At 45.4% G+C, this 25,000-nt stretch overlaps 1 protein-coding gene across 1 annotated transcript in view; it reads right to left on the reverse strand.

The window, feature by feature from the left end:
- Positions 1-23,744, reverse strand: part of MAGI2 (membrane associated guanylate kinase, WW and PDZ domain containing 2) — a gene marked incomplete at its 5' end in the record, with an annotated part of 504,420 nt that extends 480,676 nt beyond the window's left edge. The window contains one exon of the mRNA XM_083366234.1: positions 23,444-23,744. Within this exon, the coding sequence (XP_083222360.1) occupies positions 23,444-23,744 (301 nt within the window). The remainder of the gene's footprint in view (positions 1-23,443) is intronic.
- Positions 23,745-25,000: the final 1,256 nt, after the last annotated feature.

Here is a 25,000-nt window from a genome sequence, read left to right on the forward strand (position 1 = left end):
ACGACCTCCAAGGTCCCTTCCTCCTCCTCCTCCTCCTCCTCCTCCTCCTCCTCCTCCTCCTCCTCCTCCTCCTCCTCCTCCTCCTCCTCCTCCTCCTCATTATTATTATTATTATTATTATTATTATTATTATTATTATTATTATTATTATTATTATTATTATTATTATCTCTAAGGTCCCTTCCAACTCTTGTTATTCTGTTTTTCTGGATAAGATTATCTTCACATGTCATTCACTTGGATCTTTGAAAAAAGACACATTTCATGTCTTATACTGAAATGATTTGTGGCTGATGTCTGTACAAGCTTTTTATTCTTGATTGTTATTATTCTAGCTTCTTGTTGTTCTTCCTGACCCAATGGGTGGTCTGGCGTGGGTTTTTTTTTTTTGTGGTTTTGATCGTTTGTCTTTGATGTTGTGAATGTATTCTAACTTCTATCGTTCTTAGCTGCCTCAGACATTTTGGAAATAAGAAAAATGTGGAATATGCATGGTTTTTTAATAGAATAATAGCAAATTAAATAATTTCAGTTTAGGATTACCGATATGCCAATCCCAAAAGTCCACCACGTATTTCTAGCCTCTGGAATGTTTTCCTGCTCAGAACATGAATTCCTTATTTATTATTATTATTTTTCCTTTTCTAACCTAGGTCAAACATATTGACTTGGTGGAAACTTAATGCCAAATCATGGTTTGGCGATTGGGATTGTCCAGCAGACCCATTGTGTTCTCATGTTTCTTCTCAAAGATATTTACCTCCCTTTGGCTTACACTCTGAGTAGCAATCAACTTATTATCTACCATGGGATAGTAACTTTCATTAATTTCTGTGAAAAAAAGGGAGAAGCAAGACTAAAACTACAGTACATTTGATTTTCTTTAAACTTACTACATACACTAAATCAGCTCCAGGTTCTAATAAAAAAAACCCTGGCTTTAAAAATAAGTCAAGATTTACTCAAAGTCAAGATTTAACCATCAAGAGCCAAAAGTTTGAGTCATTGACCAAAAACAAGTAGGAGGCCTCTGTCTGCAGCTTTATTTATTTCCTTTTTCCCTTTTTTTTGCTGATTTAGTGCGCAAAAAAGAACGGGAAAGGAAAGGGTACACAAAACGAAATGGACAAAAATAAATAACAAAAATATAATAGACTGAATATAAGAAATCCTTCGGCTTTGTTTGGAAGTAGAACATTAAACCTTGAAGCCAAATGAAATAACACTCATTCATTTTCTGTTATGGCTGTAACAAGACAACACATAAAATGGATCACAGCGTAATTGTGCGAACCAAGCACGTAAAACGAAGATCAAACTATCTTTTCAACACTGCAAAGTGTCTTTGTTTCCTACCCCTCAGGGTGGATCAATCTGTAATTCTTCACTCCATCACCATGAACTCCTAAGTTTATTTATCACTCTAGGTTTATACACTCACATCTTTAAAATGTATTGAGGCTTGAAAGGTTATAATTGTCCAATTTATAAGTATCAAATCAAATGGACAGTGTTGATCTATATCTTATACGAGCAAGTTTCCCATTACCCATTTGTCACTCCCCACCCCTAGAATAAGACTTGGACATTTTTAAGTATCTCTGGAACATTCCATCAACCTGAAAAACGATTTTTAGTTGAATTTGTCTTATCTTGATATCGTAAGAAATGTAATTAATATTAAGGCCATTAGCATTTGTTTTGTACGTCTACTAGATTATATCGTTCAATAATAGACAACGTTTGCTGAAGAGCAGAAACGTGCCCGAGGTGAAGTAAGCTATAAGTGGTATTTTTGCTCTGCTGGCTAAGATTTTGGAGGAGAAGCAAAACCTGAAGCCAAGGAGAAATTTCCTGACAATTAATCAGTGGAACAGCTTGCCTCCAGAAGTTGTAGGTGCTCCAGAGTTTTAAAGAAGAGATTGGACAAAGCCTTGGTGGAGCAGTGGGCTAATGCCTCCTTAAGTAACACCAGCTGCCTGCAATTAGTGCAGGTTCGAGTCCCACCAGGCTCAAGGTTGACTCAGCCTTCCATCCTTCCCAGGTAGGTAAAATGAGGACCCAGATTGTTGGGGGCAATAAGCTGACTTTGTAATAATGCCGCTTGGGGGTGTGTGTGTGTGAAAGCCCTAATAAGCAGGCATATACATAGAATGAAGGCTACTGCTAAGCTTGTAAGCCGCCCTGAGTCTTCGGAGAAGGGCGGGATATAAATGGAATTTAAAAAAAAAATTGTCTGAAATGATAGGGCTTTTTGCCTGAGCAGGGGGTTGGACTAGAAGACCTCCAAGGTCCCCTCCAACTCTGTTATTATGTTATCCTGGTCTGTTTTCAAGGGGCGGGGGAGGAAAGCCAAGAAAGTTCAATCACGATTATTGTGGGCCAGGTTCTGTTAATGTCACAGAAGCTAAGGTAAAGCATGAATCAATCAACAAACGAAGACGTCAACAATCATACTAGCGATCTGTGTTTCATCAGAATAGAGATGGAAGGGACCTTGGAGGTCTTCTAGTCCAGCCTCCTGATCAAGCGGGAGAACCTATACCATCTCAGAGAAGTGACTGTCTAGCCTCTTCTTAAAAAATCTCCAGTGATGGAGTCCCCACGATTTCTGGAGGCCAGCAGTTCCACTGGCTAATTGTCCCTTATCCATTGCATCTTTCAACCCCACCCTTATCAGTATGGAAAACACCCTACAATACAGGACATTGTCTGAAATGTTGCTACTGAAGGGAGAAACTTGAGTTTCTTCAAACAAACCTAATCAAGTATGTTGATTGCTACATGAAAGTTTTTATGCTTACGCCTGGCCAGATGGATGCATGCATGTGAGTGTTTCGGAGAGAATAAAGATGGTGAGGTTTCAAAACATTTTTTCCCTTTTATTTAAAACTCTGTGTTTGTGTTTAAATGCTAACATTTGTAGGGGTGTGGGTCTATTTATATGTTGTTTATAGTATGTTTTAGGTGTGTGCAATGTATGTGTTTCACTTGGAGAGCGGGCAACTCAATTTCATTTTGGATGTGTGCCCACAGTAAAAAAAAATGACAGTAAAGATTATCTTATCTTTACGCGGTGGCTCAGTGGGTTAGGACGCTGAGCTTGTCCATCGGAAGGTCGGCAGTTTGGCGGGTCGAACCCCGAGTACCGCGTAACAGAGTGAGCGCCTGTTACTCATCCCAGCTTCTGCCAACCTAGCAGTTTGAAAGCACGTAAAAATGCAAGTAGAAAAATAGGGACCACTACGGTGGGAAGGTAACAGCGTTCCGTGCGCCTTTGGCGTCTAGTCATGCCGACCACATGACCACGGAGATGTCCTCGGACAAGCGCTGGCTCTTCGGCTTTGAAACGGAGATGAGCAGCGGCCCCTAGAGTCGGAAACGACTAGCACGCATGTGCGGGGGAACCTTTACCTTTACCTATCTTATTTAGGACATATTCAGACTGGGGTAGCAGAAAACACCCCAGCTGTGCCTTTTGTCCATTCCAGCAGGGATTTCCAAGCTACCACAAATCCTGGCTTGCTTGTTTCTCAAGCCGGTTGTCCTTTGCAGGCAGACTCAAACCTGAGAGATGGAATTGGCTTTGTAGAGCAGGCCGGCACTGCAGCCCACAGCAAGCCAACCGTCACAAAACAAAGGAATGTGTGGGCTGTGGGATTAATAATATTGCTTCTTCAGGGTGGAGTTTCAGGGATGGTGAATTTTCAGCAGAAATTAAAAACACAGCACTGGGCTTGAAGAAGGCCTGAAGACGGTGCGTTTTAATAATATGCTGCGTTGTCTTTGGTCACGTACCTTAAGCTTAGACAATGCTTTTCATTTCACTCCAGAAAGATGCTTTGGTTTTACAGAGTTAGAACACAGAGCACAGAAGGTAGAATAATGGAGCTGGAAGGTGCCTCGGAGGTCTTCTAGTCCAACCCTCTGCTCAAGCAGGAGACCTTATACAATTTCAGATAAATGGTTGTCCAGTCCCTTCTTGAAAGTGTCCAGTAATGGAGCACCCACAATGTCTGGAGGCAAGTTGTTTCATTGCTCTCACTGTTAGGAAATTTCTTTTGTGTGTGTGTATGTATGCAACCCTTTAAAGGGCCGTGCTTTCTTAATGTGTGCACAAAGAGATTTCTATTCCTTCTGCAAAAGGATAGGCATGTATGTGTGACAGAGGGAGAGGAGAGGGGAAGGGAGGAGAAGAGAGAGGGGGAGAGGGAAAGGAGAGGAGGAGATGGGAGGAGAGGAGAGGGAAAGAGGAGAGGGAGAGGAGAGAGAGAGAAGAGAGAAGAGAGAGGAGGCGAAGGGAGAGGAGAGGTGGAGGGAGAGGAGGGGAGAGGGAGAGGAGAGAGAGGGGGAGAGGGAGAGAAAGAGAGGAGAGGGGGAGGAGACAGAGGGGGAGGGGGGAAGAGAGGGGGAGATGGAGAGGAGAGAGGGAGAGGGAGAGGAGAGAGAGGGGGAGAGGGAGAGAAAGAGAGGAGAGGGGGAGGAGACAGAGGGGGAGAGGGAGAAGAGAGGGGGAGATGGAGAGGAGAGAGGGAGAGGGAGAGGAGAGAGAGGGGGAGAGGGAGAGAAAGAGAGGAGAGGGGGAGGAGACAGAGGGGGAGGGGGGAAGAGAGGGGGAGAGGGAGAGGAGAGAGGGAGAGGAGAGAGAGGGGGAGAGGGAGAGAAAGAGAGGAGAGGGGGAGGAGACAGAGGGGGAGAGGGAGAAGAGAGGGGGAGATGGAGAGGAGAGAGGGAGAGGGAGAGGAGAGAGAGGGGGAGAGGGAGAGAAAGAGAGGAGAGGGGGAGGAGACAGAGGGGGAGAGGGAGAAGAGAGGGGGAGATGGAGAGGAGAGAGGGAGAGGGAGAGGAGAGAGAGGGGGAGAGGGAGAGAAAGAGAGGAGAGGGGGAGGAGACAGAGGGGGAGGGGGGAAGAGAGGGGAGAGGGAGAGGAGAGAGGGGGAGGAGAGGGGGAGAGAGGGAGAGGGGAGAGGGGGAGGGAGAGGAGAGAGAGGAGGAGAAGTGAGGGGGAGAAGGAGAGGAGAGGGGGAGGGAGAGGAGAGAGAGGAGGAGAAGTGAGGGGGAGAAGGAGAGGAGAGGGGGAGAGGGAGAGGAGAGAGAGGGGGAGAGGGAGAGAAAGAGAGGAGAGGGGAGGAGACAGGGGGAGAGCGGGAGGACGAGGAGCAGGGGGAGCGCGTGAGGTGACAGAGGGGGAGAGGGAAGAGGAGAGAGGGAGAGGGAGAGGAAGAGAGAGGGGCTTTAAAGAGCACACTTGTTGCTCCTCTCTCGCACCCGCGCCCCAGAACCGACCACCTCGTCCCTGCCTCCCCAAGCCCCCCTGCACGATCCATACACCTCATACATATATCTTGTTACGTTTATGTCCCTGAGGACTTCTCAGAAGGTTAATAATTGATCTCACATACATTATTCTAACGTCTTATGCAATTCAACTAGCGGAAGAATGCCACCATTTTAATAGCTCACAATCCCTAGTGACTGTTGTTGGCCTCCAGTAAATGAAGAATATTATTGCACATATTTATTTGTTTGTTTGCTCGCTTAAATGTTTAAAATAAAGCAATAAAACCAATTCTGTTTGAGGTATGATTTACAGCTGGGTTTCTGGCTCCAATTTTCAAGAAGGGCACAAAGGCACATTTTATAAATACAATAAGTGCATTCCTATCAAATGAATTGCTCGGTGTAATTTTAATTGTTTTATAATTGCTCCTAAAATTGTTTTCATTTTATCTTCCATGTTATGTCTTCCAGAAAACCGCAAAGAGGCTGTTGAACTCAGGGGCCCAATAGGTTTATTAAATAATATATGTATTTTTTTTTAAAAAAAAATTACAAGATCCTCGCTTGACACAGTCCCACGTGACCCATCACCCCCATTGCAAAGGTATACACAAACAATACGGAAAAATCCTACTAGGGCCAGGGCCTACTCAGATGTAAGGAATAGCTGAATCTCACCATTACTGCAATAAATTAATAAAAAGGCAGGCAGTGAACGTGATAAGTCAGGGGTGTCAAACTCAATTTCATTGAGGGCCGCATCAGCATTGCGGTTGCCCTCAGGGGGCCGGGTGGGCGTGGCCTGGGTGGGCGTGGCCTACTGGGTGGGCGTGGCTAGAGTGCGTATGGCCTACTGGGTGGGCGTGGCCAGCTCTGCATCGTTCGCATCAAGGGTGCCCATGGGGGCCTGGGCAGGAGTGGGACAGATCTGAGGGTCTCTGGCAAAAGGAGGGTCTCTGGGCCAGGGCCAAGGCAGTGGGGGCCGTTCCCTCACTGTTTCCAGGATGGCTTCGCGGGCCACATGGAACCACTTCGCGGGCCAGATCTGGCCCCCGGGCCTTGTGTTTGACATGTCTGTGATAAGTGAACATTTCCTAGTTTTGCAAAGGCTTGCAACCCTCGTCATGAGCCGCTAACTTCCAAACCATGTAGAACCTTTTCCCAGCGGGCGGTGCCTTCATTTAATTTATTTTTAGTCCTAGATTTACAAGAGTTCATTTACTGACCGTTCAAAGTTACAACGTTGCTGGGAGAAAAAGGCCGTTTTTCAGGCGTAGAACATTGTAGAAGCCCTCCGGTCATGTGGTCAAAATCCAGACGCTTGGCAACTGGCTCGTATTTATGACGGTCACAGCCCCCCCGGGGTCACGTGATCCCCTTTTGCGACATCTACCGTAGAGGAAGCAAAGTCAAGGGGGAAGCCAGATTCGCTTAACAGCCATGTTACTAACTTAACTCCAGGGATCCACTTAACAACGGTGGCAAGAATGGTCGTAAAACGAGGCAAAACTCACTTAACAAACGTCTTAGCAACAGACATTTCGGGCTCCGATGTGTTCATAAGTCGAGGACTGCCTGGAATTAAGATTTTTACATGGATGCAACTGTACGACTTTCCGTCGCGCTTAAAAATGAATACATCCACGCTTAATGCAAAGCTTAGTCATAAAACGAAAAAATAACACAGGCGCACGCGCGCGCGCACACACACACAAAAAAACCCCACCAAAGCAAAGCAGTATTTAGCATTCCTATATTTAGCATTCTTCTACTTTTAATCTGTTTCTGGACAACTTATTTCTAGGAGAATGGTGAACGGGGCTCATGCAGAAAAACTCCATTTATGAGAATAATCAACACATTATTCTGGTTTATCTGATCAAGGTTTAAATCAGGGGTCTTCCAACTTGGTCCTTTTATGAATTGTGGACTTCAACTCCCAGAATTCCTCAGCCAGGCATGCTGGCTGAGGAATTCTGGGAGTTGAAGTCCACAAGTCATAAAAGGGCCAAGTTGGAAGGCCCCTCCCAGAATTCCTCAGCCAGGCATGCTGGCTGAGGAATTCTGGGAGTTGAAGTCCACAAGTCAGAAAAGGGCCAAGTTGGAAGAGCCTTGGTGGAGCAGTGGGCTAATGCCTCCTTAAGTAACACCAGCTGCCTGCAATTAGTGCAGGTTCGCATCCCACCAGGCTCAAGGTTGACTCAGCCTTCCATCCTTCCGAGGTAGGTAAAATGAGGACCCAGATTGTTGGGGGCAATTAAGCTGACTTTGTAAAAATGCCGCTTGGGGGGGGGGGCGAAAGCCCTAATAAGCAGGCATATACATAGAATGAAGGCTATTGCTAAGCACATTGTGCTTTAGATTGTAAGCCGCCCTGAGCCTTCGGAGAAGGGCGGGATATAAATGGGATTAAAAAAAAAAAGACCCCTACATTATGTGATGCCACAAGGTAGAAGAGCAGGTTGGGGACAAAGCATGCCTGGCTGAAGAATTCTGGGAGTTGAAGTCCACAAGTCATAAAAGAGCCAAGTTTGAAGACCCCCGTCTTACACTATCCTTCACACAAGAATAGCATCATGGATCCATAGAGTACAATGCAGCCTGCCAAACGTTCTTTGTAATCACAACCTTAAGACAATCTGATCAGAAAGGCTTCAGAGTTCACCTGCTTTATGAAGGATACTGCTGCATTCCATCCATCTCTACCTTTCCATCATGACAGAAAGACCTACAAACCATCTCGAAACTATCTGGCGAAGTTTTCTGTTGCACGTTCAGTGTCCTCTATGGAATTTACCACCAGTCCCCAAAAGCATCAGAAACAGGGGGTATGTTGATGCAGTTCAACTATGGTTAAAATGACCATTAGAACGTCAAACAATACTTCTTCATAAACTGCGCTCAGATTCTTTTTTCCAAATATCTTTTATTTCAATCCTCATCATCCTTATTTCTGCCATTGAGCTGGAGATGATGGGAGGACCGGATTTGGGGAAAGACTTCGCCACGCTTCCTTGTGAAAAGGATTTTAAAAAAAAAACAAAAAACCCTCCTCAAGCCTTTGGATCAAGACTATATGCAAAACGTGCGCGAACTTTTAAATGAATTTCCTCCGCTTTGATGCAGGTTTTGTTGAAATGCGTACAGTTTCTCTTAAAAAAAAAACACTTTAAAAGAGAAACCTAACAGCCAGGCACGAACGAGATTAACTGTTATAATATCAACATCGTTAAGAGACAAAAAGGTCATTTTATAACCCACTCGAAATCTTTAAGCAAGCCATTTTTTTATTTTATTTTTTTTACAATTTGTAAAGCTGAATCTGCCAGGGGAAAAATCACTGAGGGTTCAACAAACATTGTTTTTTTTTTTTCCTTTTTTCTGCAAAAGTGTTCAGCGAGCTGTTATGAGCCAAAGAGACCACTTAATTTCCACCTGACCATTAATTCTTAAGAGCTTTCAAGAAAAGGTATATTCAAGGATCGTTAACAATATATAAGAAATGGAAAAACATCCCCCTCCCCCAGGCATTTCATCTTTCTACTTTATTTTGACATGCATATTTCTATGAAAAAAAGGAACAAAAATAGACACATGGTGGCCAGCTCAACTCAACATCAAGGTCGTGATGTTTTAATTAACTGTCTACAGGATAGGGTTTTACAGAAAGATCATTGATCAATTTATGCAGAATTTATGATAATGCCTTCATTAACCTTCCTCTGGCAGGTTTTACAAAGCACAGAAGAAGGAAGCTGCAGGGGTAATATCTATTGAGCATCTTTGTTTTGCTATCCAGACTGCCAAGGGGGAAAAAGAAATCATTGGGAACATATTTTATGCATGCATAGAGAAGAATATATAGAACTTAGACCGGACTGAATTTTCACATAGTGGAATATCTGAGAAGGAAGTGTCTTGTTTTCTGCCGTTTGAAAATCCAGTCCGGTCTAAGTTCTATATTCTTACTTCTCACAGAAGGATTTGCTTAAAAAGCTGACTTAAGTTGCTATCCCCTTTTATCTTGGAAAAGGGCTTTCGGTACTGTGAATTAATGGCCAAGAGAGACAACAGCTCCTGTTTCCTTCCCTCACATAGGGGATTAAACACAGGGCAAGTTGCAAAGCAGAATAACAGAGCTGGAAGGGACCTTGGAGGTCTTCTAGTCCAACCCCCTGCTCAAACAGGACAACCTGCACCATACCCGACAAATGCCTTGGTAAGGCCACACCTGGAATACTGCATCCAGTTTTGGTCACCACGATGTAAAAAAGATGTTGAGACTCTAGATAAGGTACAGAGAAGAGCAACAAAGATGATCGGGGGACTGGAGGCTAAAACATACAAGGAACGGTTGCTGGAATTGGGTATGTGTAGTTTAATGAAGAGAAGGGCGAGGGGTGACATGATAGCAGTCTTCCAGTATCTCAGGGGCTGCCCCAAAGAAGAGGGAGTCAAGCTATTCTCCAAAGCATCTGAAGGCAGGACAGGAAGCAACGGATGGAAACTAGTCAAGGAGAGAAGCAACCTAGAACTAAGGAGAAACTTCCTGACAGTGAGAACAATTAACCAGTGGAACTACTTGCCTCCAGAAGCTGTGAATGCTCCAACATTGGAAGTTTTTAAGAAGAGACTGGACAGCCATTTGTCTGAAATGGTATAGGGTTTCCTGCCTGAGCAGGGGGTTGGATTAGATGACCTCCAAGGTCCCTTCCAACTTATTATTATTATTATTATTATTATTATTATTATTATTATTATTATTATTATTATTATTATTATTATTATTAGTGCTTTTTTTGTAAAAGAAAACGGTGCCAGAACTCACACATGTCATACAACCCGCCTTGCCTACCCTACAAGGTTCCATCCAAAAAAGGTGCCGGAACTCCATTCTGAGCATTCTATGAGAAAAAAAGCTATTATTATTATTATTATTATTATTATTATTATTATTATTATTATTATTATTATTATTATTAAATGGCTGTCCAGTCTCTTCTTAAAAGCCTCCAGTGATGGAGCACACACAATGTCTGGAGGCAAGCCGTTCCAATGATTAATTGTTCTCACCATTAGGAAAATTCTCCTTAGTTCTAGGTTGCTTCTCTCCTTGACAGATATTGTTTCTTGTCTGGCCTTAAATATTAGAAGACTGCTATCATGTCACCCCTAGTCCTTGTTTTCACTAGACTAGAAAAACCCAGTTCCTGCAACCGTTCTTCATATGTTTTACCCTAGTCATCTTTGTTGCTCTTCTTTGCACTTTTTCCAAGTGGTAATAAAACCTAGAATACGAATCATAAATTCCTAATAAATTCTTAATACTACTAATAATAAAGCAAGCTAGGTGCAAAGTAGTCCCTAAAAAAGTCAAAATCCATCCATTCATCAATTCCCAATGGTATAAGTCAGGGCTCTTCAAACTTGGCCCTTTTATGACTTGTGGACTGCAACTCCCAGAATTCCTCAGCCAGGCATGCTGGCTGAGGAATTCTGGGAGTTGAAGTCCACAAGTCATAAAAGGGCCAAGTTTGAAGAGCCCTGGTGTAAGTAGATGGAAACATCAGGGAGTAAAGGAAAAGGTAAAATAAAAATCTAAATAAATACATCATAAGCCTTCATCGATTAGCCTTTGGGCCATATCAAAGCGCAAAGATCCAGCCACAAATTGTTACTACAAATTGATAAAAGCAATTTAAAATGGAATTTGATAAAATACAATTTAAAATGGAATTAGAATAAAATACAATTCAAAATGAAATGGGAATAAAATACAATCTAAAATGAAATTGTAATAGTGCACAATAATTTAAGATATAGATAAAATATGATAAAATTATATTTCGGAGTCGCCCTTGCAATCTACCCCAATCAGTCCCACGTATGCAGATCTCAACCGAACCATTTTGTTTAAGTACTGTGCTACGGTAAATGTTATTTCCAAGTTCTGGCTGGACACAAGGTAAGTTATTTTGATATGGGAATCCCAATGGGTCATTTGTTTGGTATATAGACCAAGATACCTGTCTCTCACCCCCTTATACAGGCAACAGTCAAATAGGATGTGAGCCAGGTCTTCTACCTCTGCCGCTCCACAAATGCAGAGACGCTCATTGTACGGTATAACATGAAATCTCCCATATCTGACCATTGTGTCAAGCTGTTTGAATCTCGCTCGCGTAAATATCTCCCTAAGATGTTTTGGCAGTTGTGACTTCAAATAACTGCCTACTTGAAAAGTATGTTTGTATTTAGTCAGCCATTTCAAGTTACCCACCTTACCAAGGATAGCTATATCAGTTCGTGCTTCCTTTTTATTCCCTTTTTCATATATGTGAAGGAAAAGGTAGAATAAAAATCTAAATAAATAGATAAGCGAGGTATATGAATATACAGGGACGCGGTGGCTCAGTGGGTTAGGACGCTGAGCTTGTCAATCAAATTGTAGGCAGTTTGGCGGGTCGAATCCCGAGTTCTGCGTAACAGAGTGAGCGCCTGTTAACTCATCCCAGCTTCTGCCAACCTAGCAGTTCGAAAGCACGTAAAAATGCAAGTAGAAAAATAGGAACTACTACGGTGGGAAGGTAACAGCGTTCCATGCGCCTTTGGCGTCTAGTCATGCCGGCCACATGACCACGGAGACGTCCTCGGACAAGCGCTGGCTCTTCGGCTTTGAAACGGAGATGAGCACCGGCCCCTAGAGTCAGAAACGACTAGCACGCATGTGCGGGGGAACCTTTACCTTTACCTATATGAATATACTACAAATCAAAATAATATAAAGACGTATCCCAGGAATTTAGCCTGGCTCAGATTAACTGAAGATACTTGAGTCAACAACACTGATTTACCCAAAGAGAGAAGGAATAAATAGGCATGGCTTGAAATAAGCAGGCAGGGAAAAGGATAAAGGGTATTTTGTTGAGTTGGGTGGCTGCGGCTGAAATGACTGACAGCTGTCCCTCCTTTGACCTGTGAGTCAGAAGCAGCAGGGGAAAAAAAAAAGACCATTAATGGGACAAATATTGTCAGAGCTTTTCTGGGAAGGTGAGAAAGGTAATGACAGCTTTGAACACTGCAGGATGCCAAGTGACTGGAAAGACGTTTTAAAGATGGCAGGCTTTTGTCACCACTCAGCTAGATATAAACAGGGAAAACTTTCTTTTTGTGAGAAAGTTTAAATCCCGCTGTTCCCTTAAATTCTGCCATTACCAGAAAAGTTGCCTTCCTCAAAAAAGGTTAAACTGACATCGTAAAAAAAAAAAGAGCCAGCAATCCCATATTCCTCCCTCAGGCAGCGAGTCACTTTGGGTATTGCAAAAAAAAAAAAAAAAGCACCACGGGTAGTCCTCGAATTACGAGGCCCGAATTTCCGTTGCTGAGCGGGACCGTTGCTAACTTGAGTTTGGCCCCATGTTACCCTCTTCCTGACCGCCGTGGTTAAGAGAATCTCTGCCGTTGTTAAGCTAGTAACGTGGTCGTTAAGCGAATCTGGCCATTGACTTTGCTTGCCGGAAGGTTGCAAAAGGGGATCACGTCACACACACACACACACACACACACACACACGGGACGCTGCAACCGTCGTAAGTATGAGACAGTTGCCAAAGCGTCTGAATTTTCACACGAACACGGGGGTGCCATAAGTGTGCAAAACGGTCGGTCCTAAGTCACATTTTCCGGTGCTGTTGTAATGTCGAGCAGTCACTAAACGACCCTTTTGTAAGTCAAGGGCGACCTGTAACGAACGAATAAAAATAAATTAAATGAAGGCACCGCCGTTGAAGGTTCTGCATTTTTGGAAACTCAAAAAGTGGCTCGTGATGAGGGCGGCAAGCCTTTGCAAAGCCAGGAAAAGTGATGATCACGTTCGCTGCCTGCCTTTTTATTGATTTACTGCATTCATGATGAAATTCCGCTATTCCTTACATCTGAGGAGGCCCTGACCCTAGTAGGATTTCTCCGTATTGTTTGTGTATAGATTTGCAATGGGGATGAATATCTGTAACTGGGCTGGAGGGTGAGGGTGGAGATTTTGTTCTCCGAGCTTGTGGGTTGGTTTCCAAAAGTTTCATTACCAGGGTAGGTAACATCTTTAGTGGACTACTTGTAAATATTATGACACCTAAGCAAATGTAGATGGGTCTTTTCCATAGCCAGCTCTTCATGGGATTCCTTACTGCAAAATATTTGCCATTATGCTCTTTCTTTCTTTTTCTTTCTTTCTTTCTTTCTTTCTTTTTCTTTCTTTCTTTTTCTTTCTTTCTCTTTCTTTCTCTTTCTTTCTTTCTCTTTCTTTCTTTCTCTTTCTTTCTTTCTCTTTCTTTCTTTCTTTCTTTCTCTTTCTTTCTTTCTTTCTCTTTCTTTCTTTCTTTCTCTTTCTTTCTTTCTTTCTTTCTTTCTTTCTTTCTCTTTCTTTCTTTCTTTCTCTTTCTTTCTTTCTTTCTTTCTCTTTCTTTCTCTTTCTTTCTCTTTCTTTCTCTTTCTTTCTTTCTTTCTCTTTCCTCCCCCGCTCTCTCTCTCTCCTTCCTTTTGGCTTCCACAAGACCTCAAATTGGGCCATTTATTTCTCCTTACGTCTCTCTTTCTCTTTCTCTCTGATTCTTTCCCTCTTTCTCTTTCTCTCTCTCCTTCCTTTCTTCCTTTCTCTCGTTCTTTTTCTTTCTGATTCCTTCCTGCCTTCCTCTCTTTTTCTTTTTCCTTCTTTTTCTTTCTTTCTGTCGGTCTTTCTTCTTTCTCTTTCTCTCTTTCCTTCCCTCCTCCTTTTCTCTCTCTCTCTCTCCTTCCTTCTTCTTTTACTTTCTTTCTCTTTTCTCTCCATTTTTCTGTCTCTTTTTCCCTCCTTCCTTCCTTCCCCCTCCTTCTCTCTTCTCTTCTTTCTCTCTCATTCCTTCCTTTCTCTCTCTTCCCTCCCTCCTTTCTTTCTTTCCTTCCTCTCTCTTCCCTCCCTCCCTCATTTCTATCTTTCTTTCTTTCTCTTTCTTTCCTTCCTTCCTCTGTCTTCCCTCCCTCTTTCTTTCTTCCTTCCTTCCGTCCTCTCTCTTCCCTCTTTCTTTCTTTCTCTTTCTTTCTTTCTTTCCTTCCTTCGTCTCTCTTCCCTCCCTCCCTTTTCTTTCTTTCTTTCTTTCTTTCTTTCTTTCTTTCTTTCTTTCTTTCTTTCTTTCTTTCTTCTTTCTTTTTCTCTCTCTGTCTCTCTCTCCTTCCTTCCTTCCTTCTTCCTTTCTTTTTCATTCCTTCTTTCCTCCTCCCCTTCCTTCCTTCCTTCCTTCCTTCCTTCCTTCCCTTCCTTCCCTTCCTTCCTTTCCTCCTCCTCCTCCTCCTCCTCCTCCTCCTCCTCCTCCTCCTCCTCCTCCTCCCAACTCCATTATTCTGTTATTCCGTTATAAGCAGGGGGTGATGTAAAATGCTGTCCACCACGTGCACGTTTTTGCTGAACGAATAACTCTCTTCCTAACATCATGCCTTCCCTTCCTACTACAAGCGATAAAGAAATTAGATGGAATAAAGAAATCCCATCTATTGTGGTAGGAGTCTAAAGCTTTTCCCAAAGCCTCCTCCTCCTCCCGCTTTGGAACACTAATTCCACATAGGAATTAGGAGTGAGGGACAAACCTGAGAACGATACAGTGCATGTAAACTGGATCATGCTTTTCCAGAAAAAGCTGAAATCCCGGTTACAGGATTTGGGGAGGGCCAGTAAAGAAAAAAAAAAGGAGGGTGGCATGACTGCGGTGTTCCGGTATTTGAGGGGCTGCCACAAAGAAGAGGGGGGGGTCAACTTATTTTCCAAAGAATCAGAAGGCAAGAGAAGAAACAATGGATGGAAACTTATCAAGGAGAGAAGCAACCTGGAACTAAGGAGAAACTTCCTAACAGGGAGAACAATTAATCAGTGGAACGACTTGCCTCCAGACGTTATGGGTGCTCCATCAAAGAAAAGACGGGACAGCCATCTATGTGAAACGACATAGGGGGCTGGAGGCTAAAACATATGAAGAACGAAGGAATTGGGCATGTCTAGTTTCTCTGCCTCCAGAAGTTGTGAATGCTGAACTCCGGAGGTTTTTAAGAAGAGATTGGACAACCATTTGTCTGAAATGGTACAGGGTTTCTTGCCTGAGCAGGGGGTTGGACTAGATGACCTCCAAGGTCCCTTCCAACTCCGTTATTCCGTTATACGCAGGAGGTGATGCAAAAATGTTGTCCATCACATGCAATTTTTTGCTGAACGAATAGCTCTCTTCCTAACATCACGCCTTCCCTTCCCACTACAAGCGATAAAGAAATTAGATGGAACAAAGAAATTCTGTCTATTGTTGCAGGAATCTAAAGCTTCCCAAAAGCATGATTTTCTGAACACACACACACACAAAAAACCCCAAGCCATAATCATTTTAACAGCTTGACCTTACTAGATGAGACAGTGAAGTAAAATCAAAAATACACAATTCAAACTTTGGATCCCTTCCACTCTCTGAGTCATGAGGAAGCGGAGATTTATCGCAAGTAATTAGCCAAAGAAAATAGCTTAAACTTTGCCACTAGAAGTTACCGGGAACTAAGCTTCTCTCATCTACAAGTCTGTTAAAAACCTACCCAACCCCTTTTGGATTTTCTGCATATCTTTATCACTTCTTTTCATTAGAGCTTCCTGTGGCTCTCCACTTCTCCTTCTAAAGGGAATCTGCATGAACAAACACCTTTAAAGTTTGGTAGTGGCGCCATATATTTCACAAAATAATCCAGCCTCGGATGTGATGTCCCAGTATGAAACTAGTGTAGGCGGTCCTTGACTTACAATCACTATTTAGGGCCAAAATTTCCATTGCTAAGCCAGGCTTGTTTAAGTGCATTAACAGAGGGACAGAATCAAGATCACGTGAATACCACTTTACAAGGCCTTGGTATGGCCACACTTGGAATCCTGCATCCAGTTTTGGTCACCACCATGTAAAAAAGATGCTGAGACTCTGGAAAGAGTGCAGAGAAGAGCAACAAAGATGATTAGGGGAATTGGAGGCTAAAACATATAAAGAACAGTTGCTGGAATTGGGGATGTCTAGTTTAATGAAGAGAAGGACGAGGTGCGGGGGACATGATGGCAGTCTTCCAGTATTTCAGTGGCTGCCACAAAGAAGAGGGAGTCAAGCTATTCTCCAAAGCCCCTGAAGGCAGGACAAGGCCCAACAGATGGAAACTCATCAAGGAGAGAAGCAACCTAGAACTAAGAAGAAATTTCCTGACAGAACAATTAACCAGTGGAACAACCTGCCTCCAGAAGCTGTGAATGCTCCAACACTGGAAGTTTTTAAGAACAGTCTGGACAGCCATTTGTCTGAAATGCTGTAGGGTTTCCTACCTGAGCAGGGGGTTGGACTAGATGACCTCCAAAGTCCCTTCCAACTTTATTATTATATTATTAAATGATTTGCACCCGATCGTACAACTTTTTTTTGTCGATGTTAAGCACTGTGGTTGTTAAGTGAATCACACCGTCGTTAAGCAAATCCAGCTTATCCCATCCACTTTGCATGTCAGAAAACAGCTGGGAAGTTTGCCAATGAGGATCTCATAACATTTATGATGCTGCAAGCATCATAAATACATGCTTGAATTTTCATCACATCGTGGGGGGGAGGGATGGCTGCATCACATTTATAACAGAGTTGGAAGGGACCTTGGAGGTCTTCTAGTCCAACCCCCTGCTCAAGCAGGAGACCGTCTACCATTCCAGAGAAATGGCCGGTCCAGTTTTTTTCTTGAAAACCTCCAGTGATGGAGCACCCACAACTTCTTAACACGAAGCATTTGAGCATTTCAGAAGCTGGCAAGCTGGTAAAGTCCAAGTTTGCCATCGCTAAGCAAGTTGTGTCCCTTTTCATGACTTTTCTTGCCATCATTGTTAATTGAATCACTGCGGTATAACAATACTGTTAAGCGAATCGGGCTTCCCCCATTGACTTTGCTTCTCGAAAGTTCGCAAAAGGGGATCACGTGATCCCGGGGCACTGGAAAGGGTCATAAATGCGAGTCAATTGCCAAGCGTCTGAATTTTGATCATGTGACCCTGTGGGGATGCTGCCATGGTCGTAAGTGTGATAAATGTCATAAGTCACTTTGTCAAGGTATTAACAGCTAACCAGCTTAGGTAATGTAAGATGTAAGATGTATAATGTAATGATGAGAATGTCTCAGCAGGGTTTGTGTCTCTTTAAGAGCATTTGTATAAAGGGAAGGCTCTGCTGATAAGTTCTCTCTCTCTTCTGTTTCCTGCTGTAACTGTGCTGTGTTGCATCCTGCTGCATTAGCACGTGTATATATATTGTTCCTGGTGTATGATATTGTAGATAGTGTAAGATAAGCCACTTTTTCATACAAACCACTGTTTACTGTGGTTTACATACTGCAACGTATGGCTGTGAAAGTTGGACCATAAGAAAGGCCGAGCGCCAAAGAACAGAGGCCTTTGAACTATGGTGCTGGAGAAGATTCCTGCGAGTCCCTTGGACTGCAAGGCGGTTAAACCGGTCAGTCCTAGAAGAGATCAAAACCCTGAGTGCTTTTAGAAGGCCAGATCCTGAAGTTGAAACTCGGATACTTTGGCCACCTAATGAGAAGGAAGGACTCACTGGAGAAGAGCCTAATGCTGGGAAAGATTGAGGGCAAGAGAAGAAGGGGACGACAGAGAACGAGGTGGCTGGATGGAGTCACTGAAGCAGGAGGCGTGAGCTTCAATGGACTCCAGAAGATGGTAGAGGACAGGAAGGCCTGGAGGAACGTTGTCCATGGGGCCGCGATGGGTCAGACACGACTTCGCAACTAACAACAACAATTGTTTACTGTGTATACTCCTGGATTATCTCAACGCAATAAGACTGTGCAGGCTCTGACACACTTTTTCAGGGCTGTGATAACTTCGAACAGACATTAAATGAATGGTAGCATTTGCAGAGTGGCAGAAGTAGAAGACTTGTGTCAACGCTGCTGTTCTTGCTTTGACAACAGATGGAAATGTGGCCATCTTTTCTCTATCGCTTTTAGAATTTGCTGATGCTGGGAGGGGGAATGTGGATGGGAGTCCAGCTAGTCATAACAATAATAACTCAGCCGTGGGAATCCAAGGTTATTGCGCCCAGAGTAGATAAAAGATTTGGCAGGCTGGAGAGTTGGGGAGAAAGCCCGGGCTTCAAGCTAATTGGGAAATGTGATTTATGACTGTAAATTGGAGGAGGGAATTGTGCTTTACTACTTTGTGCCCAGGGAAGGGGAAATTCAGTTTTTGGCATTAACTGCGTAGTGCCAATACTTTGTTTCTTGAATAAAAGATTCTTTAAGGTAAACAATGCCTTGAAGTTGGCATTGTACCTACTATTAATAATAAAGTTGGAAGGGACCTTGGAGGTCATCTAGTCCAACCCCCTGCTCAGGCAGGAAACTGTATACCATTTCAGACAAATGGCTGTCCAGTCTCTTCTTAACAACTTCCAGTGTTGGAGCATTCACAACTTGTGGAGGCAGATTGTTCCATTGGTTAACTGTTTAACTGTCAGGAAGTTTCTCCTTAGTTCTAGGTTGCTTCTCTCCTTGACTAGTTTCCATCCGTTGCTTCTTGTCCTGCTTTCAGGTGCTTTGGAGAATAGCTTGACTCCCTCTTCTTTGGGGCAGTCCCTGAGATACTGGAAGGCAGCTATCCTGTCACCCCTCGTCCTTCTCTTCATTGAACTGGACATACCCAATTCCAGCAACCATTCTTAACAACAACAACAACAACAACAACAACAACAACAACAACAACAATAATAATAATAATAATAATAATAATAATAATACTGCTAAGCTTGTAAGCCGCCCTGAGTCTTCGGAGAAGGGTGGGATATAAATGGAATTAAAATAAAATAAATAATAATAATAATAATAATAATAATAATAATAATAATAATAATAATAAGAAGAAGAAGAAGAAGAAGAAGAAGAAGAAGAAGAAGAAGAAGAAGAAGTTGGAAGGGACCTTGGAGGTTATCTAGTCCAACCCCCTGCTCAGGTAGGAAACCTATACCATTTCAGGCAAATGGCTGTCCAGTCTCTTCTTAAAAACTTCCCGTGTTGGAGCATTCACCACCTCTGGAGGCAGGTTGTTCCACTGGTTAATTGTTCTGACTGTCAGGAAGTTTCTCCTTAGTTCCAGGTTGCTTCTCTCCTTGACTAGTTTCCATCCGTTGCTTCTTGTCCTGCTTTCAGGACAAGAAGCAATGTTTTGGTTGTTCACAGAACACTTCAGAAACTTCTTTCAAGCAAAGACGTTTGTGAGTCTAGAATTTGCACGGTAAAAAATTCCTACCTATCAACGTCTGTGATTTTATATGTGGAGGAGTTGAGTCAAACAAGCCCTGATGGCACAAAATCACCCAACTAACTAACCAACCAACCATCCAATCAATCAATGAATCTTAGTCATACCTTTTAATTGAATTTACTGACAAAGAGGGCAATTATTTTTTTGACCCTGGCCTGTTGGATGACTTTATGAAATAAATCAAAGAGAAGTCAGCTTTGTTGTTAGTTGTTGTCTCAAATGTTTCTTTATGCATCACTGCAGCCCATGTGAAACATTTGTAACATTTAGTGTAAAACAATACACAAACGTTCAGAAAATCCAAAAGAAATCCAACACTTCCCATATAACTGCATTGATAGCACCTTTCCACTGTAATCCTTGGCTTCATCTATTCCAAGCTAATAATAAACATGAGGCTGAGAATATTAACTTTTACATTACTTCATGTCTTAAGAATTTTCTTGAACAATGCTAGGCATGATTTTAAGAGAATCCATAGCAACAACATTAAACTACAATTTCTTTAGTTAAACTGAGGCTCTCCCTCGTTCTGCAATTGTCAGATTTTATATGTTAATGTCAACATCCAGCTCTAGAATCCAAATAAAACTCCAGGTCTCTGAAAATCTTACTGTTTATTGACTACACTGCATGGTTATGTCGAAGCAAAACTAACTCTGAGGTTCCAACACCAATTCTTAGACTTAAACAATAATTTCCCCAGCCAAAGCCCCAACATCTTACATAGTTCACCTTAAGGAACTTCACTTTGTTATGGGAACCATCTGCTTCAATTCCATCACCTATTCTGGTGTCCTTGAAAAGGCTTCAGGCTTTCACGAATCGTAGAAGTTTCGTTCCTCCATCTAACCCACTTGAAAGTAATACCTCCCCATCCCCTTTAATCTAAAGGCAAGTTGAAACACAGAGGCACGTAGCTGCCAAAGTTTCATCCTTTTTTGCAACTCTGTAATCCCTTAATTTGGAATAGAGTTGGGGTGACTGGACGGAGCTACACAAGAGTCCACAGCAAAAAAAAAAATTCTTTGTATCCTAGAACAGAGGTCCCCAGCCTTGGCAACTTTAAGACTTGTGGACTTCAACTCCCAAAATTGCTCAGCCAGCCAACCTGGCTTGAGGAATTCTGGGAGTTGAAGTCCACAAGTCTTAAAGTCACCAAGGTTGGAGACCCCTGTCCTAAAAGAGAAACATCTGCCACTGCCTGGGATTGAACTCTCAACCTTCCTTGTGGGAGCGTCTTTGCCACTAGCTCACCACACTGGTCATCTACATGCTAGCAATGTCTGCATTTATTTAGTTATAAACAATCCGAATTAATAAACTCTTCTTTTTCTTGACTTTCTGGACTCTAATCTCTGAGTCGTTTTCAGATTACATAGTTCATGGCTACCGATTTGTAGCCTGTACTGTCCTTGTTGCCTGATTTCCTAGGATTTCTTTGAACTATTCAGATACAGAATGGGAAGTTGTTGTTGCTGTTAGCTGCAAAGTCGTGTCCAACCCAACGCGACCCCACGGACAACGTTCCTCCAGGCCTTCCTGTCCTCTACCATCTTCTGGAGTCCATTGAAGCTCACGCCTACTGCTTCAGTGACTCCATCCAGCCACCTCATTCTCTGTCATCCCCAGCTTCTCTTGCCCTCAATCTTTCCCAGCATTAGGCTCTTCTCCAGTGAGTCCTTCCTTCTCATTAGGTGGCCAAAGTATTTGAGTTTCAACTTCAGGATCTGGCCTTCTGAAGAGCAGTGAGGGTTGATCTCCTCTAGGACTGACCGGTTTGATCACCTTGCAGTCCAAGGGACTCGCAGGAGTCTTCTCCAGCACCATAGTTCAAAGGCCTCCATTCTCTGGCGCTCACAGCCTTTCTTATGGTCCAACTTTCACAGCCATACATTGCAACTGGGAAGACCATGGCCTTGACTATACGCACTTTTGTTGGCAGGGTGATGTCTCTGCTTTTTAGTGTGCTGTCTAGATTTGCCATGGCTTTCCTCCCCAGGAGCAAGCATCTTTTAATTTCTTGGCTACAGTCTCCGTCTGCGGTGATCTTGGAGCCCAGGAGAATAAAATCTGTCACTAATGGGAAGTAGAGATTCTTTAGCCATCTACTCTCCTGAAATCAACACAAACCATTAGCCATTTGCTAACGGGGATGTGGCTTTACGCCAAAGCACTTTGAAGTTTTGAAAAGCTGCACCTTAAGTTAGGTAGCTCTAGAAACCCAAAGTCATCCTGACCTTAAGACTTGTTTGGCCTTTGACTGCAGCTTGAGGATGGAAAGCACCTTCCACATTCTTGGGTAAGTCACCAACTCTTTCTACACCCATACTTCCAGCGAAATGCTTAATTACAATTTGCAAACGCCACATTTCTGGCAGCTGTAACACCGCAGGGAGACTGCCACAGAAGAAAACCAAAGGAACCCTCGACTGCCAGCATTTTTCCTCCCCCCTCCCCCAGTTAAACGTGTTTCCTTAATCTCTCTAAAAGTTTAAAAATTAAAGTGACTACCCAACCTGGCTTGCAATATCCAGACTACCGGGAGAGGGCAGAAGGGGAGACACGGGAGGCAAATGTTAGTAATAGTCCTTTGCTGGCCCTAAAGCGGTGGTGGGGATTTTTATTTTTTTATTTTAACAGAATAACCGAGTCGGAAGGGATCTCGTAGGTCATCTAGTCCAACCCCACCACCCAAGCACCATTCCTGACATTCCAGTTCGCAAGGCATCGTTTGAAGAGGTCCCAAACCAGAGGGACCCAAGTCGTGATTTAAAAAAACAACAACAACAAACCAACAAACCCAGGACTTCTGCAGAATTGCAACCGGCTCAAGAACCGTGCAATGCGGCTTCTCTGGGGAAAAGCCTGCCCCGCAGACGATGCAGTTCGCCCTTTCCATCAAGCTTCCCCCCTCCCCCTCTCCCCTTAACTGAATGCTACCTTAGGAATAATTACCGCCGCCCTTGCAAGCTACTACTAACGAGTAGGTCCCTAGTCCAGGTTGCGTCTTCTTTGGCGAGTTGCAAATTCCTCCCTAGGTCGTTGCTTGCAAGGGACCCTTTTAAATCGAAGCGCGTTCCATTCTCGGTGCACGCGCGCGCGCGTACACACGAACACCTCCCCCCCCTCCCCGGCGTAAAAGCAGGTTTCCCTCGGAATCCCCCCCACCCCCGCCCAATCCAGATGCCAGCGCCAAGTCCAGCCGGCCGACTTCAAAGCAGCGCAGAGCAATCCTACCGATTCTCTCCCCCAACCCACCCACCCCTCTTTTTTTTTTCCTTGCTGGAATCCTTTAAAAGAGGGATGATGCCTCCCGGCCCGGTGCCCACACACCAGGCTCTAAAAAGTTCAGCGGAGTTGGGTTTTGTTTTTGTTCGGAATCTCCCTCGAACCTCAAAGCCTGGGGGGGGGGAGGAAAGTCCGCCCCCTCGCTCCGGGAGGGCAAGGCAAGCGCTCTGCACACGCTCAGATGCCTTGGGCCCAGCCAGGACGCGCGCACTCGCAGAAGCAATGAGGGTGGGGGGGTTAGGAGGAGAGCAGCAGCAGCTTCCCTTTCCCCGGCTTGACCCCCCCCCGCTCCCCACCAGACGCAGAGACACCCCCACCCCCTCCCCGGCCTTTCCCGTGCTGGGCCGCTCAACTTCCTCTGCCGCTGCCGCAGAGCGAGTCGCGTCCCGCAACCCTCCGGGAAAATGGCAAAGTTGCTCTCCGGAGGCTACGACACCCCCCTCCCTCCCCAGCCCTCACCCCATCCCTTGTCCTGCCCCCTTGCCCACCGGGCCCGGCCCCTAACCCCGGCCTTACCTTGCTTGACACACTTCAGCCGGACGGGGTCTTTGCAATGCTTGATGACGGCCAACACATCCCGGATGGTCAGCCCGGCCACGGGGGTCTCGTTCACCTCCAGCAGCAGCTCCTCGGGCACCAACTTCCCGCCGCTCTCGTAGACCACCTTGCCGGCCTTGACCACCCCCAGGTAGGGGAACTGCCCGTTCTCGGCTCCCCCCTTCAGCTCGAAGCCCAGCTGGCCCTCGGCGTTCCTCACCACTGCGCACTCATGGACCCGGCTCGTCCAGTGGCTTTTCTTCTTCAAGCCCTTGGACATTGCCGTGGGGGGGGGCAGAGGGGGGGAGGGAAGGAGAAAGAGAGAGAGAGAGAGAGAGAGAGAGAGGCAGGCGCCGGCTGCTTCCCTCCCGGCCTCGGGGTGTCCTTGGAGTTTCCCTTGCGCGGGGACCTGCGGGGGGGGGAGGAGGAGGAGGAGGAGAACCAGAGGAGGAGGAGGAGGAGGAGGCGGGGAAGGGCTCGGCGGGGCGGGGGTCTGCTGCTCTTCCCCGGCGTCTGGCTCGGCGGCGGATGGAAAGGAGAGGTGGTGGTGGAGGAGGAGGAGGAATAGGAGGAGGAACGGGGAGGGGGGCTGAGGAGGAGGAGGAGAAGGAAGAAGAAGAGGAGGAGGAAGAACGAGGGGGAGGAGGAAGAGGAGGCAAAGGAACGGGGAGGGGGCTGAGAAGGAGGAGGAGGAGGAAGAGGAGGAGGAGGAGGAGGAAGAACGAGGAGGGGGATGAGGAAGAGGAGGAAAAGGAACGGGGAGGGGGGCTGGGGAGGAGGAAGAAGAAGAGAAGGAGGGGGAGGAGGAACGAGGAAGGGAATGAGGAAGAGGAGGAAAAGGAACGGGGAGGGGGGCTGGGGAGGAGGAAGAAGAAGAGAAGGAGGGGGAGGAGGAACGAGGAAGGGAATGAGGAAGAGGAGGAAAAGGAACGGGGAGGGGGCTGGGGAGGAGGAAGAAGAAAAGGAGGAGGAGGAGGAAGAACGAGGAGGGGGATGAGGAAGAGGAGGAAGAGGAACGGGGAGGGGGGTGAGGAAGAAGAGGAGGAACGGGGAGGAAGGAAGAGGAGACGGGAGGGGAGGCTGGTTTCCCCCTCCCCCCGGGCTCGCTCTAGCGGCGGCCGAAGCGAGCCATGGCAGCCGCCGCCGCCGCCGCCTCCGCCGCCGCTGGGATGCTGGCTGGCTGACGAGCGAGCGAGCGAGCGAGCCCGGAGCACGCTTGGGCTCCTCTCTTGCCTCCCTGCGGGCTGGCGAGCGAGCGGGCGAGCGACACTAGTGGCACAGTAAGTGGCGGGCCGAGGGTGGGCTGTGCACCGCTGGAAGGGAGGCGGGGGCGAGCCGGGCTGGCTGGCTGGCTGGCCGGCCTGACAGAGGCGCTCTCCGCCGCCGCCGCCGCCGCCGCGCTGACCCGGTAGTGAAGACCGAAGGAGAGAGAGGCTGCCTGCCCGCCTGGCAGAGCCACAGCGGTGGAGGCGAGGAGAAGGCGGAGAGCAGCCAGCGGCGGTGGGGGGGGGAGGGAGGCGGGCAGCGGGGAGGAGG

The sequence above is a fragment of the Vipera ursinii genome, assembly GCF_947247035.1.
Source record: "Vipera ursinii genome assembly, chromosome: 6".
Lineage (NCBI taxonomy): Eukaryota > Metazoa > Chordata > Lepidosauria > Squamata > Viperidae > Vipera > Vipera ursinii.